General features: G+C 42.0%; 1 protein-coding gene across 3 annotated transcripts in view; it reads left to right on the forward strand.

The window, feature by feature from the left end:
* Positions 1-5,169, forward strand: part of LOC109870799 (unconventional myosin-Ib-like) — a 149,847-nt gene extending 144,678 nt beyond the window's left edge. For all 3 annotated transcript variants that reach the window (XM_031806337.1, XM_031806338.1, XM_031806339.1), the window contains 3 exons: positions 1,603-1,755; positions 2,062-2,192; positions 2,403-5,169. In XM_031806337.1, coding sequence (XP_031662197.1) covers positions 1,603-1,755; positions 2,062-2,192; positions 2,403-2,535 — 417 coding nt within the window. In that variant the 3' untranslated portion in view covers positions 2,536-5,169. The remainder of the gene's footprint in view (positions 1-1,602; positions 1,756-2,061; positions 2,193-2,402) is intronic.
* Positions 5,170-20,129: the final 14,960 nt, after the last annotated feature.

Here is a 20,129-nt window from a genome sequence, read left to right on the forward strand (position 1 = left end):
TGCTAATAGAACATTAGCGCTTATAGCCTAGTACCATGTGTGCATTGCTGCGCCTATAATGGGAAGAAATAGCCTAATAGTTTACCAACATTTTAAGCTGAACGTTGTGATCTGTTGCGTTAGCCACATTGCATAAACATGTTTTTTGATGCAAGTGGTTGTATTCATTTGAGATCGATTTCATCTCACAACTGTCGCAGACTGTTTGGAATATTTCTTTCAGGCACAAAATGGGATAGATCAACTTTTTTACTATGGGGGTTGTAGATTAACATAGGCTAGTGCTTTTGTTGTTCGTTAGGCCTACTCATCTGTTTGGCTGACAAAAGGTAAATGTGGACAGTTCTTCCAATGTCTTCAATATGTGCCTCGGAATTGCCACACGGAAGTTGTATGTCTGTCTTCACTTTTAAGTGCTTGTCAAATTGTGAATGAGAGACTATTGGAGTGTGTACAGCCTGCGCAAACAACAAAGCAGCGCTCATGCCTTTTTCAAGCAACTTTTTTTCAAATCATCATTAACCTTTATTTAACTAGGCAAGTCAGTTAAGAACAACTTTTTATTTACAATGACGGCCTACACCGGCCAAACCCGGACGACGCTGGGCCAATTGTGCCACCGCCCTATGGGACTCCTAATCACGGCCGGTTGTGATACAGCCTGGATGCAGCCTTGTAATGTATTGAAAATCAAAATATATAGCCTGAAGTTTGTAGAACAACTAAAGTTCCATCAATAACTCTAAATGAAGCATAAGGATATATAAATATTTATATTTTATTCAGCTTTGTTCAATTGTATTCTTCATACTATAAAATAATATAAAATAATGCCACGGAATTATAAGTAAATCTTGTCTACTAAATTAACTAATGTAGCCCACAGCCATTTGGCATAGCCACATCAGGACCTAACATAAGGACAACTCCGAGTATGCTATTATTTTCTACTAAAATAGACATTTTCTTCAAATCATGCTTCTTTAGACCTAAAATAAATAATGGATTTATTGTGACGGTGTAGGCTATATTATATGGATACATTAGACCTTTTAAAATGGCTTGCATATGTGGAAGCCAGGAGATGCTAAATGTGTTTATGTTAATTAATGATAAATTACCGTGAGACTGACCATTTATTTGCTTAACAATCACCGGCTGACAATTTTGTGACCACTACAGCCCAAGGGCACACGTATTTTGTGACCAATAAACATTGATTTGATTTTACCTTGCCTCAGAAAAATCAGTCTCCTTTGACTGAAGCCTGAGGGGGTCAACAGTCTGACAGGCCTGAACAGGACTGTATTGCAGTTCATATGGCCCAAACTCATCAGTCAATTCTATATTATAAGAGGATATCTGTAGCTATACTTTACAGTAGGAAAACGTATGTTTTACAGATACAGCCTACCTATTGTTTTATACCACTATCACCAAGAATAAATGCTATTTTTACAATAAAGGTGTTTATCGGTTTTAGTTATTACTTTGTTATTATGATTTTACCATGCACTTTCTGGGTAAATAACCATTTCTGTACCGTAAAATAAAGTGTTGTCAAATTCTTTGGGTTTTAAACCTAGCCTCTCGTTGTTACAGGGGTCACCAAGGCTCTTCTTGCTGACCAAAAACAACTTTGTCTTAGCTGACCAGAAGACAGGCCAGGTGAAGGCCAGCGTGCCGCTGCCAGACCTCACCAGCGTGTCGGTCAGCACTCAGAGTGACGGCTTCTTCGCCCTCAAGCTCAAAGAGGTGATGGAGGCAGGGAGCATTACTCCATCTGCACTGTGATGTACTTACACATGGACATCCACCTAGCTAACTAACCAGCTGGCAAAGCTGGTAGAAATGAACCTTTGCTTGCTGCATATCAACTGGTTGCAAACTGATTCTAATGATGGCATTTCAACCAGTTTTACCTGCTGTGTATCTAGTTGTAATACTAAAGTTCTGTTTTTTTACTTTTAATGTAACAGTAAGGTGCAAATCATGGAAAGATTGGGTAGGCATATTGACTTTGAAATTAATAACACTCTTCTCTGTGTGTTTAACCCATAGGGCTCTGCTTCAGCTGCCAAAGGTGACTTCCTGCTAAACAGTGAGCATCTTATTGAGATCATCACCAAACTCCACCGCACATGGACCACCGCTGCAGACAAGGACCAAATCAACATTGATATCTCAGACGAGTAAGAGAGACTTTACATTGCAGTGCTGTTGTTGTTTCTCTTCGTCAAGTGTTTGTGATGTTTCTTGTCATCATGTGTTTGTGATGTCTTGGCAACTGCTACAGTTATTATCATGTTTTCACAAACGGATCTAGGATCAGGCTAGTTAAATCCCAGGAAGTGATGTCAGGGGACGTTTCTAATCCTCCTTCCTCTTTGTCTCCCTGGCAGGTTCCTCGTTCAGTTCAAGCAGGATAAGGTGTGTGTCAAGTTCATCCAGGGGGGGCCTAAGAACGGCACCAGTGCTGCCTGCAAGCGCAAGAACAACCGCCTACTGGAGGTGTCTGTGCCATCATCGCCATAGAGACAACACAACATCACTGATAGGGTTTTCATGACAGTTCACCATCAGACCTAAATCCAGCCCCACCCCCAATGACTGTGCAATTTACGCTACTTTTTGTTGGTTCTCTCTTATTTCCTCTTCAGAGTCATTACATCACTGTAAAATGTAATAGTGCTGCCACTTTTGGTAGAGAGTGAAAGACTCTCATGATCGCATGACGAGAAGGTTATAAGAGAGAGAGAAAGATGATACTTTGTTTTACTTGTATTGTTTTTAAAGTTGGTGGTGGGTGAAGGAAGGAAAGAAGTGCACTCCTCTTGTCAATGGAGCATAAGATATCTCCAGTCAGATAATGATGATGATAAAGATTGTTGAGCTTGGTGAAGCTAATCTGCAGTCTTTGTGGTGTGGTATCAAAGCCATCCATGCCAAGCCTTACCCATATTCAGTGATCGCTAAAAAGGGGCAAAGAAAGAAAGTATTGACAAGTCACACCCCTGAACTAGCTTCCAGGCCATCGGATAATTTTTTCTGTTTGAGCTCTGAAATGGCAACTCTATAGACCAACGATGACCAGAGAGCTTTCAGGGTTGCTCTAAAATGTTCTCTGAAAGTAAAAAAACAACAAAAAAAAACAATATGATGGCACTTGTTATGTTCACTCGGGTGAGTTAAAATGAGAAAAATATCATGATGAATAGGCTGAATATTGGCTGGGTTTCTGTTTATGTTGTGCTTTGCTGACACCTACACAGCTGACTGTACAGTGGGTGGTCAAGTAGAAGAATCAACAGTTGTCAAATTATATATCGTTAACCACTTAGTATCCATAGCAACTCCCTTCTCTGTGTGGTGCCACGACGTGTTACATGTATCAGTGTTGTCATCTAATCAGGTCTTGGACAAAGTGAAAACCAAAAAGGTGAATGGTCCCTATACTCAGTTTATCATGAAGTAAATGCCACAAAACCTTTTTAAGGGGGACTTAATCAAGCAGGAACAAGACTTTATTTGATAACACACTACACGTGATCAATATTCATTTCCTCACTTTTCAGTTGTCCTCAAAGTACATGTCTTCTCTAAGCTTTACTCAATATACATGTATGTTCAAATAATTATTCTAAACCGTTACCTTTTTCAATGTGTAATTGAACAGTGTAGATCCATATCCTTATAAATGTCATTACTCAGACAATAATTCAGTGGTTTGGTGCACAAGGACCTCCCCTATGCCTCTTATGAAGGCTTGTGATCGGTCGGATGGACAGGAAGTTGTTAGAATTGTCAGGAAGTTTCCAACCAAGTGAGATGGACCCCAGGGTTCCCAAGCCTACCGTATGCCCAGTTTTTTTAAAGTTATTTATCTGGATTTTGCCTATGGAAAAAGGATGAAATGCATTGAAATTGAATGGAAGTCCCATTTCAATCATTCATCCGTTCTATTCATTCTATTTCTATGTGTTTCTACTTAGCTGAAAGGTGAAATCCAAATAGATAACTTGTGAAAAACTGTGCCCAGATGACTATCCTAGATTCCCAGATTTAAGGCTGGTCAGTCTTTTTAGAGCCACGCGGCTGCTAGTTTTCATTGGCCCTCTTGTGTGAAATGTAAGGGAAATTAGCTATTTGCCTGGAAGGCTGCCCTAGGCTAGGCTACACCATCTCAAGCATTCCTCCTCCCTTTGGCCTGAGTAAATTAGTAAAAGGACGCAGCATGTCGACAGACGGAACACAAGATTAAGTCCTACACTCTGACAGACGTTTCTCAAGCACATGCTGTTGAGAGAAGCACTCTCTCACTGACTATCATACACATCAGCTATACATAAGCTAAGACGTAGACCCAGCATGTAGGGGTAAATTATAGTGTCCTTATGCTAGTTTTCTTATTGCTGTGATGCAGAAATATCTATGCTGTTTTTGCCATCACAATGTAGGCAGTTAAATTTTTTGTAGCCCCATTCTGGCTAATAATAAATGCAGTGTTTTTCTTGGGACTCCCCCAGCTGTTTTTTGAGTGCATATGACCATATAGTACATTCTTGGGAAGTTTTTTCAGAAATCTAGCAATCACCGCTTTACTGTCTACTCTACCTGTGCACAGACTATACTTTATACACACACAAGCCAATGTCTCTGATCTTTGAAATTTGGACATCTATTATAATATGATATTCTTTATCAGGAGGTTTCGTGGGAGTTTGGACTGTTGACTTCAATGTTAAACAATTGGGTTCTCTGGTGGTGGAGGTTGTAGCTCAGCCGAACTGCACTAGATCACATTCCTATAGATGGTGCTGGGGTATTTTCATTTTAAGTTTTTGTAATTTCACAGAAAAACCATAGGTGGACTTTGAGGAATGTTTTTTCCTTGCATGGGGAGAATGTTGTGCAAAATCGAATGATGTTTGTTGCTGTTCAGTTCTGTACAGTTTGAGATTTCAATGCAGTTTGCTACAAGGTTAATAACTCTCTCGCGCTTCTGTTTATATTTGAAGTTAAATATGAAAATAGAAATGCAAAATGATGTATGCATTCTTGTCGTGTGCCTAATGTAAGACAGAACGAACATGGAAGTGTTTCAATACTATTCAATGTAACACATTTACAAGTCATTTTTTTTAAATAAAAAAAAGCAATAAATACTTAGACTTTGTGTTGGTTTTGAAAGAGTGGAAGCGTACGGGCCATTCCACTGACATCTGAGTCTCCACATCACTCCAACTGGAAGTGCCCATATGGTCTGTACATGTTCATCAGTTCAGTTTAGGATCTTTCAAGACAGATGTTTTCCAGTCATCAGCATTTACCAGGCATCGTCCGCTAACCATTGAGGCATACACACAAATTAGCTGTACATCACAGTATATCCATCACAACACTCAAGTAATAATCTTTCTGAACTCTCTAGAGCTCCTGCTATTGTCTTTTCACATCTGACCGCCCACAGTAGACCTACCATACAATACTTAATGTGGACGGGGCATTGTAAACCCTACGACCACTTCATCCATTAGATCAAATGACTGAGTCTGAGATGCTATTCATCAGTAGTGTATCAGATGAGCTGAGAGAGAGGCCCTTTGTCCCACCCTTTCTCTTTCAGCTCTCCTGGTACACTGAAAGTAAGGGGTGGACCGGAAGGGCCTGTATGTAAGACGACCCGACCAGGCAGCTACCCAGATGTTTTCCATCACATCTGGAGAGTTGTTCTGGGTTCAATTCCGTGGCTTGGGGAGGCTGCCGGCAAGAGGCCCCTGAGGAACAGCCGTCGACAGATTGTGCACAGATAGAAATAGCCCACAATTGTGGGCTGTCCCGGTCCAAGTTCCCACCATCCTGTAGTCCTCTGGATGCTGGGAAAGGAAGGTGTGGCCTAGTATTCTGCTGAGAAGAGAACCAGCCCTCTGGGAGGGGCTAAAAAGGAACAGAACAGACAAAGCATCACCTCATGTTACGTAGCTACATGTGATTGACAGTGGATAAGAAATCAGAGCTCACAACATTCAAATATGATGTATGAACGCAATTGCATTCATTTGTTTGATTCATCAGTTTTCCTCACTAAAGCAGCGCCTGCTTGAGTGTAAATTTGAGATTGGTGGTCTGCACAGAGTTCCAATACTTTTTGACCTAAACACCTGCATAATATAATCACATCAGTGATGTTAATTAACATACTGATGTGACCCTCAAGTATTTTGAGATTTCAGTTACAGAATCCTCTGGCGCCACCAAGTGGAACTTGGTACCATCTTAGATCGCCTTCCGGCATTGTGTTTCACCCTACTGATGGGAAAGATTGACTTATCAAAAAGGTCTGCAATAGTAAATCATCCCTCTTATATCTACAGTTGAAGTCGGACGTTTACATACACCTTAGCCAAATACATTTAAACTCAGTTTTTCACAATTCCTGGCATTTAATCTTAGTAAAAATTCCCTGTCCTCTCTCAGGTCAGTTAGGAACACCACTTTATTTTAAGAATGTGAAATGTCAGAATAACAGTAGAGAGAAGGATTTCTTTCATCTTTTATTTCTTTCATCACATTCCCAGTGGGTCAGAAGTTTACATACACTCAATCAATATTTGGTAGCAATGCCTTTAAATTGTTTAACTTGGGTCAAATGTTTCGGGTAGCCTTCCACAAGCTTCCCACAAGAAGTTGGGTGAATTTTGGCCTATTCCTCCTGACAGAGCTGGTGTAACTGAGTCAGGTTTATAGGCCTCCTTGTTTGCACACGCTTCTTCAGTTCTGCCCACAAATTTTCTATGGGATTGAGATCAGGGCTTTGTGATGGCCACTCCTATACCTTGACTTTGTTGTCCTTAAGCCATTTTGCCACAACTTTGGAAGTATGCTTGGGGTCATTGTCCAATTGGAAGACCCATTTGTGACCAAGCTTTAACTTCCTGACTGACGTCTTGAGATTTTGTTTCGATATATCCACATAATTTTACATCCTCATGTTGCCATCTATTTTGTGAAGTGCACCAGTCCCTCCTGCAGAAAAGCACCCCCACAACATGATGCTGCTACCCCCTTGTTTCACGGTTGGGATGGTGTTCTTCGGCTTGCAAGCGTTCCCCTTTTTCCTCCAAACATAACTATTGTCATTATGGCCAAACAGTTCTATTTTTGTTTCATCAGACCAGAGAACATTTGTCCAACAAGTACGATCTTCTTCCCCATGTGTATTTGCAAACTGTAGTCTGGCTTTTTTATGGCAGTTTTGGAGCTGTGGCTTCTTCCTTGCTAAGCGGCCTTTTAGGTTATGACTCATTTTACTGTGGATATAGACACTTTTGTACCTGTTTCCTCCAGCATCTTCACAAGGTCCTTTGCTGTTGTTCTGGGATTGATTTGTACTTTTCGCACCCAAGTACGTTCATCTCTAGGAGACAGAACGCGTCTCCTTCCTGAGCGGTATGATGGTTGCGTGGCCTCATGGTGTTTATACTTGCGTACTATTCTTTGTACAGATGAACGTGGTACCTTGAGGCATTTGGAAATTGCTCACAAGGCTGAACCAGACTTGTGGAGGTCTCCAATTTATTTTCTGAGGTCTTGGCTGATTTCTTTTGATTTCCCCATGATGTCAAGCAAAGAGGCACTAGGTTTGAAGGTAGTCCTTGAAATACATCCACAGGTGCACTTCAAATTGACTCAAATTATGTCAATCAGAAGCTTCTAAGGCCAAGACATAATTTTCTGGAATTTTCCAAGCTGTTTAAAGGCACAGTCAACATAGTGTATGTAAACTTCTGACCCACTGGAATTGTGATACAATGAATTATAAGTGAAATAATCTGTCTGTAAACAATTGTTGAAAACATTACTCGTATCATGCACAAAGTAGATGTCCTAATCGACTTGCCAAAACTATAGTTTGTAAACAAGAAATTTGTGGAGTGGTTGAAAAACGAGCTTTAATGACTCCAACCTAAGTGTATGTAAACTTTCAACTGCATGTGCAGTCACTGTGGGGATGACTTCCTCAATGCACTTATTGATAAAGCCAGTGACTGATGTGGTGTACTCCTCAATGCCATCGGAAGAATCCCGGAACATATTCCAGTCTGTGATAGCAATACAGTCCTGTAGTTTAGCATCTGCTTCATCTGACCACGTTTTTATAGACCGAGTCACTGGTGCTTCCTGATTTGAATTTAGCTTGTAAGCAGGAATCAGGAGGATAGAATTATGGTCAGATTTGCCAAATGGAGGGCAAGAGAGAGCTTTGTACACGTCTCTGTGTGTGAAGTAAAGGTGATCTTGAATTGTTTGCCCTCTGGTTGTGCATTTAACATGCTGATAGAAATTAGGTAAAACTGATTTAAGTTTTCCTGCATTAAAGTCCCCGGCCACTAGGATCACAGCCTCTGGGTGAGCGGTTTCCTGTTTGCTTATTTCCTAATACAGCTGACTCAGTGGGGTCTTAGTGCCAGTCTGTGGTGGTAAATCAACAGCCACGAAAAAAATTGATGAAAATGATCTTGGCAAATAGTGTGGTCTACAGCTTACAATGAGATACTCTACTTCAGGAGAGAAAAATCTAGAGACTTCCTTAGATTTCGTGCACCAGCTGTTGTTTACAAATATACACAGACCCCCCCCCCCCCCCTCGTCTTGTGCTGTTCTGTCTAGTCGGTGCAGCGTATACCTCGCTAGCTGAATGTTTTACATGTCGTCATTCAGCCACGATTCGGTGAAACATAAGATGTTACTGTTTTTGATGTCCCGTTGGTAGGATATTCGTGATCGTACTTCGTCTAATTTATTGTCCAATGATTGTACATTGGCAAGTAATATTGATGGTAAGGGCAGATTTCACACTCACCGTTGGCGAATCCTTACAAAGCACCCCGCCCTCTGTCCCTGAGTCTCTTTCTTTTGCCAATGACGGGGATTTCGGCCTTGTAGGGTGTCTGAAATACATCCTGTGTGTCCTGCTTGATGAAGAAAAAAACGTTGTCTCATCCGAGAAGAGTGATCGCTGCCCTGATATCCAGAAGCTCTTTTTTTGCCATAAGATACGGTGGCAGAAACATTATGTACAAAATAAGTTACAAATAATGCCAAAAAAACACATAATTGCACAATAGGTTAGTCGCACGTAAAGCGGCTGCCATTTCTTCTGGCGCCATCTTCACATATGTTATTCGTATATTTTATTGTTATTAGTAATTTACAGTCAGTGCATTCAACCAAGGTTGATTAAAAAAACAGTCATAGCAAGTAAAATGTTTCTGTATCCATTACTGAAAATGTTTCTGTAGTTAAGGACACATTGGTCTCACATGTTTTTGTAAATACAGCAATATATCTTATGACATACAGTATCTCTGACTATCTCTATTTCGTGCCAATACAATACTGAGATATCCACGGTAACTTGATGCCAGAGCAATGAAACACAGTACTGTAAAAGTGACTATTAAACTGTAAGAAAAGTATTTCTACCGTATTTTACTGTAATTTAAAAAGATTAGAGCTAGCAGGTTGTCTGTAGGCATTTGCATATTACAGTATATTAATGAATACTAGGTGTTTTATATCAGTTCCTCTTCTAGAGGCCTAAACAAAGGCTTCCAAACTGGCCATGATTACGGGGCAAAACATAACAAATGGACATAAGGTAATATTCAACCATTAAAAGGAGTCAGACCCACTATCCCTCTGATCTGTTTCCTATATGGGTAGTTGCCATATGGCCAAAACAAAAGTAGAAAAATTATTTCCTCTAAAATGTAGGTTAAAAAAAATAGAGTTACAATAAACTGTCTAAACAACTCAAAATGTTACATGGCCAGCTTCAATTTTGAGTTTATATCCAATTGAATGAACCCTTTAATGCATTAGTGCCTTGAATTTGTCCTCTGGTGTGACATTACACTTAATGGTAATGTAAAGGTTTAAATGATTCCCAAATAGACAAGACAAATCTTTTTTTTCATTACTTAGTTAATTCTGTCTTTAAATCAGTAATCATATTCTTGGATTTAAAATGAACACATTATTTCCTTGTTTAATTAAATCAAATCAAATGTTATTTGTCACATGCATATGTTTAGCAGATGTTATTGTGGGTGTAGCGAAATGCTTGTGTTTCTAGCTCCAACAGTGCAGTAATATCTAACAATTAATATCTAAAATATTTCACAACAATACACACAAATCTAGAAGTAAATAAACAGAATTAAGACAATATAAATATTTGGATGCGCAATGTCAGAGTGGCATAGAATAAGAATATGATAGAAAAAACGGTATACATATGAGATGAGTTGTCACGTTCTTTCAAAATCGAACCCAGAAGCAGACCAGGACAAGGAGAGTAGGAAGAAGGTGAGTATTTATTTACAAGTGAATGTGAATGGGTAGATATATCCAGGTGGCGTAGCGGGCAGCGGTGGTGAGTTGATGGGAGTAAATAGGTGGATCCAATGGGGAAGCGGAATCCTCCGACGACCAGGCGGGAATGGGGTAAATGATCCGGGTGAGTATGAAGACAGAACAAACGGAGGTAAGTTTAAGGCAAGCAATACGTAAAACAAAACCAATTCTATCCAACTTGAGGCTGATACTATGGCACAACATACTGTTCATGGCTAACGATCCGGCAGGGAATGGATGTCAGGTCCGGGTTTATGAAGAGCCTCCTTCACAAAGCCTCCTTCACTCAAGCCGCCAAGCTTACCCTAGTAAAACTGACTATCCTACCGATCCTCGACTTCGGCGATGTCATCTACAAAATGGCTTCCAACACTCTACTCAGCAAACTGGATGCAGTCTATCACAGTGCCATCCGTTTTGTCACTAAAGCACCTTATACCACCCACCACTGCGACTTGTATGCTCTAGTCGGCTGGCCCTCGCTACATATTCGTCGCCAGACCCACTGGCTCCAGGTCATCTACAAGTCTATGCTAGGTAAAGCTCCGCCTTATCTCAGCTCACTGTTCACGATGGCAACACCCATCCGTAGCACGCGCTCCAGCAGGTGTATCTCACTGATCATCCCTAAAGCCAACACCTCATTTGGCCGCCTTTCGTTCCAGTACTCTGCTGCCTGTGACTGGAACGAATTGCAAAAATCGCTGAAGTTGGAGACTTTTATCTCCCTCACCAACTTCAAACATCAGCTATCTGAGCAGCTAACCGATCGCTGCAGCTGTACATAGTCTATTGGTAAATAGCCCACCCTTTTCACCTACCTCATCCCCATACTGTTTTTATTTATTTACTTTTCTGCTCTTCTGCACACCAATATCTCTACCTGTACATGACCATCTGATCTTTTATCACTCCAGTGTTAATCTGCAAAATTTTTATTATTTGCCTACCTCCTCATGCCTTTTGCACACATTGTATATAGACCCCCCCTTTGTTTTCTACTGTGTTATTGACTTGTTAATTGTTTACTCCATGTGTAACTCTTTGTTGTATGCTCACACTGCTATGCTTTATCTTGGCCAGGTCGCAGTTGCAAATGAGAACTTGTTCTCAACTAGCCTACCTGGTTAAATAAAGGTGAAATAAATAAAAAATAAAAATAAAAAAATGATCAGGACCAGGTGTGCAGATAGCTGATGGGATACAGGTGCGGGTAATCAGAACTCCCAACTGGCTACATTGCCCGGCAACCAGACAGGGTGCGTTCCAGATCGCCTGAAAAAACACTCCAGGACAGAACACAGGCAAAAAACAGACTCAGGAAACGGGATTCGTGACATGAGTAATGCAAAATATGTCAACAATATTAAAGTGACTCGTGTTCCATTATTAAAGTGGCCAGTGATTTCAAGTCTATGTATATAGGGCAACAGCCTCTCTGTGTTAGTGATGGCTGTTTAACAGTCTGATGGCCTTGAGATAGAAGCTGTTTTCAGTCTCTCGGCCCCAGCTTTGATGTACCTGTACTGACCTCGCCTTCTGGATGATAGCGAGGGGGGAACAAGCAGTGGCTCGGGTGGTTGTTGTCCTTGCTGATCTATTTGGCCTTCCTGTGACATTGGGTGCTGTAGGTGTCCTGGAGGGCAGGTAGTTTGCCCCGGTGATGCGTTGGGCAGACTGCACCAGCCTCTGGAGAGCCCTGCGGTTGTGGGCAGTGCAGTTGCCATACCAGGTGGTGATACAGCCCGACAGGATGCTCTTAATTGTGCATCTGTAAAGGTTTGTGAAGGTTTAGGTGCCAAGACAAATTTATTCAGCCTCCTGAGGTTGAAGAGGTGCTGTGTCGCCTTCTTCACCACACTGTCTGTTTGGGTGGACCATTTCAGTTTGTCAGTGATGTGTACGCCGAGGAACTTGAAGCTTTCCACCTTTTCCACTGCGGTCCCGTCGATGTGGATAGGGGGGTGCTCCCTCTGCTGTTTCCACAATCAATGATCAGCTCCTTTGTTTTGTTGACATTGGGTGAGAGGCTATTTTTCTGGCACCACACTCCCAGGCACCTCAACTCCTTCCTGTAGGTTATCTCGTCATTGTTGGTAATCAGGCCTACTGCTGTTGTGTCGTCTGCAAACTTGATGATTGAGTTGGAGGCGTGCGTGGCCACGCAGTCATGGGTGAACAGGGAGTACAGGAGGGGGCTGAGCACGCACCCTTGTGGGTCCCCAATGTTGAAGATCAACACTGTGGTGTTGAATGCTGAGCTGTAGTGAATGAACAGCATTCTTACATAGGTATTCCTCTTGTCCAGATGGGATAGGGCAGTGTAAAGTGCGATGCCAGTTTCATCGTCTGTGGATCTATTGGGGCTGTAAGCAAATTGAAGTGGGTCTAGGGTGTCAGGTAAGGTAGAGGTGATATGATCCTTGACTAGTCACTCAGAGCACTTCACGTCTGACGTCATTTCCGGTCACAACTTGCAGGCTTCTTTTCGAGTTGCTGTGCGTTTTGTTGCCAACCTGTTTTGCTACCTGACAACTTTACGGTTTTCACTTTTTAATTACCGTTCATATATTTATTTATTTTTCCTCAACTTTTTCACTCCGGACGCTTTATCTGGACACGATTCATCAGGACCTCCAACAGCCGAAGCTAAGTAGTAACATTAACATGATGCCTTCTAATTGCAGCCGCTGTACTCGCCTTACGGCGAGGATAGCTGTGCTGCAAGCCCAGCTTCAGACGCAATCGTTAGGCAAGGGTAATTTCAGTGTAGGAAAGGATGAAACAGCGTCTGTGGCACCAGTAAGTACAGATAGTAGTGTAAATCCCCTGGCACAGTCCCCGCAGCCGGACAACTTTCTCACGGTTTCTGGAAGGAAATGCTGTAGGAACGCTCAACCGGTGTCGCTCATTCAGCCGACAGAAACTTTCAACCGGTTTTCCCCATTAAGCAGCGGGTCGGAGTCAGAGGCCGATTCTTCTCTGGTCTCTACTCCTCCCGTTACGGGGTCTGAGACGCCGAAGCTTCCCACCATTAGCTCTGACAAATTGAAAACTGTTTACCCGGGGGCAGGGCTACCGACGTTAAGGCTAATCTGAAGATGGTGCTGGCTAAAGCTAAAACTGGCGAGTGTAGAGAGTATAGAGATATTGTTATCCACGTCGGCACCAACGATGTTAGGATGAAACAGTCAGAAATCACCAAGCGCAACATAGCTTCTGCGTGCATATCAGCTAGAAAGATGTGTCGGCATCGAGTAATTGTCTCTGGCCCCCTCCCAGTTAGGGGGAGTGATGAGCTCTACAGCAGAGTCTCACAACTCAATCGCTGGTTGAAAACTGTTTTCTGCCCCTCCCAAAAGTTAGAATTTGTAGATAATTGGCCCTCTTTCTGGGACTCACCCACAAACAGGACCAAGCCTGACCTGCTGAGGAGTGACGGACTCCATCCTAGCTGGAGGGGTGCTCTCATCTTATCTACCAACATAGACAGGGCTCTAACTCCTCTAGCTCCACAATGAAATAGGGTGCAGGCCAGGCAGCAGGCTGTTAGCCAGCCTGCCAGCATAGTGGAGTCTGCCATTAGCACAGTCAGTGTAGTCAGCTCAGCTATCACCATTGAGACCGTGTCTGTGCCTCGACCTAGGTTGGGCAAAACTAAACATGGCGGTGTTCGCCTTAGCAATCTCACTAGGATAAAGACCACCTCCATTCCTGTCATTACTGAAAGAGATCATGATACCTCACATCTCAAAATAGGGCTACTTAATGTTAGATCCCTTACTTCAAAGGCAATTATAGTCAATTAACTAATCACTGATCATAATCTTGATGTGATTGGCCTGACTGAAACATGGCTTAAGCCTGATGAATTTACTGTTTTAAATGAGGCCTCACCTCCTGGCTACACTAGTGACCATATCCCCCGTGCATCCCGCAAAGGCGGAGGTGTTGCTAACATTTACGATAGCAAATTTCAATTTACAAAAAAAAAATTGACATTTTCGTCTTTTGAGCTTCTAGTCATGAAATCTATGCAGCCTACTCAATCACTTTTTATAGCTACTGTTTACAGGCCTCCTGGGCCATATACAGAGTTTCTCACTGAGTTCCCTGAATTCCTATCGGACCTTGTAGTCATAGCAGATAATATTCTAATCTTTGGTGACTTTAATATTCACATGGAAAAGTCCACAGACCCACTCCAAAAGGCTTTCGGAGCCATCATCGACTCAGTGGGTTTTGTCCAACATGTCTCTGGACCCACTCACTGTCACAGTCATACGCTGGACCTAGTTTTGTCCCATGGAATAAATGTGGTGGATCTTAATGTTTTTCCTCATAATCCTGGACTATCGGACCACCATTTTATTACGTTTGCAATTGCAACAAATAATCTGCTTAGACCCCAACCAAGGAACATCAAAAGTCGTGCTATAAATTCACAGACAACACAAAGATTCCTTGATGCCCTTCCAGACTCCCTCTGTCTACCCAAGGACGCCAGAGGACAAAAATCAGTTAACCACCTAACTGAGGAACTCAATTTAACCTTGCGCAATACCCTAGATGCAGTTGCACCCCTAAAAACAAAAAAAATGTCTCATAAGAAACTAGCTCCCTGGTACACAGAAAATACCCGAGCTCTGAAGCAAGCTTCCAGAAAATTGGAACGGAAATGGCGCCACACCAAACTGGAAGTCTTCCGACTAGCTTGGAAGGACGGTACCGTGCAGTACCGTAGAGCCCTTACTGCTGCTCGATCATCCTATTTTTCTAACTTAATTGAGGAAAATAAGAACAATCCGAAATTCCTCTTTTAATACTGTCGCAAAGCTAACTAAAAAGCAGCATTCCCCAAGAGAGGATGACTTTCACTTTAGCAGTGAGAAATTCATGAACGTCTTTGAGGAAAAGATTATGATTATTAGAAAGCAAATTACGGACTCCTCTTTAAACCTGCGTATTCCTCCAAACCTCAGTTGTCCTGAGTCTGCACAACTCTGCCAGGACCTAGGATCAAGAGAGACGCTCAAGTGTTTTAGTACTATATCTCTTGACACAATGATGAAAATAATCATGGCCTCTAAACCTGCAAGCTGCATACTGGACCCTATTCCAACTAAACTACTGAAAGAGCTGCTTCCTGTGCTTGGCCCTCCTATGTTGAACATAATAAACGGCTCTCTATCCACTGGATGTGTACCAAACTCACTAAAAGTGGCAGTAATAAAGCCTCTCTTGAAAAAGCCAAACCTTGACCCAGAAAATATAAAAAACTATCGGCCTATATCGAATCTTCCATTCCTCTCAAAAATTTTAGAGAAGGCTGTTGCGCAGCAACTCACTGCCTTCCTGAAGACAAACAATGTATACGAAATGCATCAGTCTGGTTTTAGACCCCATCATAACACTGAGACGGCACTTGTGAAGGTGGTAAATGACATTTTAATGGCATCGGACCGAGGCTCTGCATCTGTCCTCGTGCTCCTAGACCTTAGTGCTGCTTTTGATACCATCGATCACCACATTCTTTTGGAGAGATTGGAAACCCAAATTGGTCTACACGGACATGTTCTGGCCTGGTTTAGATCTTATCTGTTGGAAAGATATCAGTTTGTCTCTGTGAATGGTTTGTCCTCTGACAAATCAACTGTAAATTTCGGTGTTCCTCAAGGTTCCGTTTTAGGACCACTATTGTTTTCACTATATATTTTACCTCTTGGGGATGTTATTCGAAAACATAATGTAAACTTTCACTGCTATGCGGATGACACACAGCTGTACATTTCAATGAAACATGGTGAAGCCCCAAAATTGCCCTCGCTAGAAGCATGTGTTTCAGACATAAGGGAGTGGATGGCTGCAAACTTTCTACTATTAAACTCGGACAAAACAGAGATGCTTGTTCTAGGTCCCAAGAAACAAAGAGATCTTCTGTTGAATCTGACAATTAATCTTAATGGTTGTACAGTCGTCTCAAATAAAACTGTGAAGGACCTCGGCGTTACTCTGGACCCTGATCTCTCTTTTGAAGAACATATCAAGACCATTTCGAGGACAGCTTTTTTCCATCTACGTAACATTGCAAAAATCAGAAACTTTCTGTCCACAAATGAAACAGAAAAATTTATCCATGCTTTTGTCACTTCTAGGTTAGACTACTGCAATGCTCTATTTTCCGGCTACCCGGATAAAGCACTAAATAAACTTCAGTTAGTGCTAAATACGGCTGCTAGAATCCTGACTAGAACCAAAAAATTTGATCATATTACTCCAGTGCTAGCCTCTCTACACTGGCTTCCTGTCAAAGCAAGGGCTAATTTCAAGGTTTTACTGCTAACCTACAAAGCATTACATGGGCTTGCTCCTACCTATCTCTCTGATTTGGTCCTGCCGTACATACCTACACGTACGCTACGGTCACAAGACGCAGGCCTCCTAATTGTCCCTAGAATTTCTAAGCAAACAGCTGGAGGCAGGGCTTTCTCCTATAGAGCTCCATTGTTATGGAACGGTCTGCCTACCCATGTCAGAGACGCAAACTCGGTCTCAACCTTTAAGTCTTTACTGAAGACTCATCTCTTCAGTGGGTCATATGATTGAGTGTAGTCTGGCCCAGGAGTGGGAAGGTGAACGGAAAGGCTCTGGAGCAACGAACCGCCCTTGCTGTCTCTGCCTTGCCGGTTCCCCTCTTTCAACTGGGATTCTCTGCCTCTAACCCTATTACAGGGGCTGAGTCACTGGCTTGCTGGGGCTCCCATGCCGTCCCTGGAGGGGGTGCGTCACCTGAGTGGGTTGATTCACTGTTGTGGTCATCCTGTCTGGGTTGGCGCCCCCCCCTTGGGTTGTGCCGTGGCGGAGATCTTTGTGGGCTATACTCAGCCTTGTCTCAGGATGGTAAGTTGGTGGTTGAAGATATCCCTCTAGTGGTGTGGGGGCTGTGCTTTGGCAAAGTGGGTGGGGTTATATCCTTCCTGTTTGGCCCTGTCCAGGGGTGTCCTCGGATGGGGCCACAGTGTCTCCTGACCCCTCCTGTCTCAGCCTCCAGTATTTATGCTGCAGTAGTTTATGTGTCGGGGGGCTGGGGTCAGTTTTTTATATCTGGAGTACTTCTCCTGTCCTATTCGGTGTCCTGTGTGAATAAAAGTGTGCGTTCTCTAATTCTCTCCTTCTCTCTTTCTTTCTCTCTCTCGGAGGACCTGAGCCCTAGGACCATGCCCCAGGACTACCTGACATGATGACTCCTTGCTGTCCCCAGTCCACCTGGCCATGCTGCTGCTCCAGTTTCAACTTCCACCTGACTGTGCTGCTGCTCCAGTTTCAACTGTTCTGCCTTATTATTATTCGACCATGCTGGTCATTTATGAACATTTGAACATCTTGGCCATGTTCTGTTATAATCTCCACCCGGCACAGCCAGAAGAGGACTGGCCACCCCACATAGCCTGGTTCCTCTCTAGGTTTCTTCCTAGGTATTGGCCTTTCTAGGGAGTTTTTCCTAGCCACCGTGCTTCTACACCTGCATTGCTTGCTGTTTGGGGTTTTAGGCTGGGTTTCTGTACAGCACTTTGAGATATCAGCTGATGTACGAAGGGTAATATAAATACATTTGATTTGATTTGATTTGACATAAGTGAGTGCTATGGGGCGATAGTCATTTTGTTCAGTTACCTTTGCTTTCTTGGGTACAGGAACAATGGTAGACATCTTGAAGCATGTGTGGACAGCAGACTGGGATAGGGAGAGATTGAATATGCTAACCAAGTGTCTCGCAATTACATTTTAGGTAAGATACACAGTTATTTCACTGAGCCTATGTAAAAAGCAATTATCTTACTTGCTAAACAATTAATTTAACATTTTATTCAAGATACAGTAACTCATTGTCACACCGACGGACAATACACAATAGGCAGTCAAATTTTATTGTTAAGATATAATTAATGACACTTTCAGAAGTTTCTGACCACTATACAAATGCTTCTAAAAAATCAGTTCTAAACATCAGTAATGGAACCTCATTAAAGAATTTGAAGTGTACTCATTCCAATTACAAGGACTCTCAGGCTCCCTCTCCAGAATCAAACCCTGATTCCCTGTTACCCATGGTCACCATGGTAGGCACAGAAACTACCATCGGAAGTTGATGGGGCAGACAATCGAATGATATGCCTATATGCCTATATGGGTTTTGGGTCTGAAAAATGCATGTCCCCGAAGGTCAACAATTGTTGGCATATCTTAGCACTAGAATTGACACATTTATCAAAGTAACATTTGAGCAATAAATGGAACCTTAACTGATTTAATGAGCCATTCACATTTTCACTGTACTGGCCGTGTGTACTAAGACTTGCATGGCTTAATCTTTGGGACAAGAATATGGCATAATCACCAGTTAGAGCAGGGGGGGAACCAAAAGAGGCACAGCTGATTTGGCCCTCTCAAGATGGATCACTTATGTCAATTAGAGGAGTGAAACTGGTAGGACAGACAGAGAGGGACCAAGGGGAGGGATGGTCTAATGCAGGGAGTGAGAACCAGGAATAGGTGTACCACAGTCCCCAATATGTGCCTGCACCATCACTAGGGCCACGTAAAATAACTAGATCCTCCCCAGAGGGCAGAGACAGACCCAGAGGTCACCAGAGCAATGTTCACCTGCCGAGAGTGAGAAACCAGGCCTGGGATAATGAAAACATAAATATTGCTTTCAGAATCACTTAAAATGATCAAAAATGCAACAGGATACAAATAGGTCTCATGCAAATAAGTGTTATTTGATGAAAAATAAGTCTAAAAAGGTAATTATACAAGTTTATTAATTGGTTATGTTCTCTGGAGTGACAGCTACTTCCTCTGGCATGACACACCAAGGGACAAAAGCTGTCAAACCATTGGAAATCTCAGGCTGTATGGTCCATTTTGGGGCTTATTGTTAACAGTAAGCTTTCCATATGATTTCACCACAACAAGTTTTCATTGCTTTTTTATACTTCAATTGTCAAAAAACGTATTCTTATTTGTAATATACCTGTATATACACATTCAAACTGCATCATACCAAAGAACTTAGAAACTGACCCCTTTTATGGTAATGGCAGAAAAGTGCCACATTTTTATGATAAATATTTATCATAAAGCTTTTACAGTCTGGTCAGGCCATGTGCTCCAGCCATGTCTTCAGTGCTTACTCAATGCAAGATAACTGTCCCTACCACAATGGTGCCCAAATGCTGGCTCATTATTTAATCACAGAAATGTGTCACACCAAGTGGACATTGCTTTTATGGACAAAATGTAATCAATCAAAACTATTTGGAAATACCATGAATAGACTTGAGGAATATTGTTATTTTAAATAAACTTATGTGTTATAACTAAAAGATTAGGTGAAGGGAATTGTATTCATTAAAATAAATGTTATAATAATTACTTAAACTCAAAGCTCCTCAACCTGGGACAGTCACACCATTGGACAATTGTCACATTTGGTTCCAAATTGTAAGAAAACGAATAATACACTGCATGAATGTACTTATGATCCAAGTTAAAAACTATAAAAAACTTTTAGTATTATATCAATTTTCTTGCCAATTTAGGTTCAGTTAAATTTGTGTTTGCCATCATGGACAAAAAAGGGGTGTCACCACTACCTATATACCTTTAATTACTAGGGGACTACTATCATATATAATTTTACATCC

This window comes from Oncorhynchus kisutch, linkage group LG26 (genome assembly GCF_002021735.2).
Source record: "Oncorhynchus kisutch isolate 150728-3 linkage group LG26, Okis_V2, whole genome shotgun sequence".
Classification (NCBI taxonomy): Eukaryota; Metazoa; Chordata; class Actinopteri; order Salmoniformes; family Salmonidae; genus Oncorhynchus; species Oncorhynchus kisutch.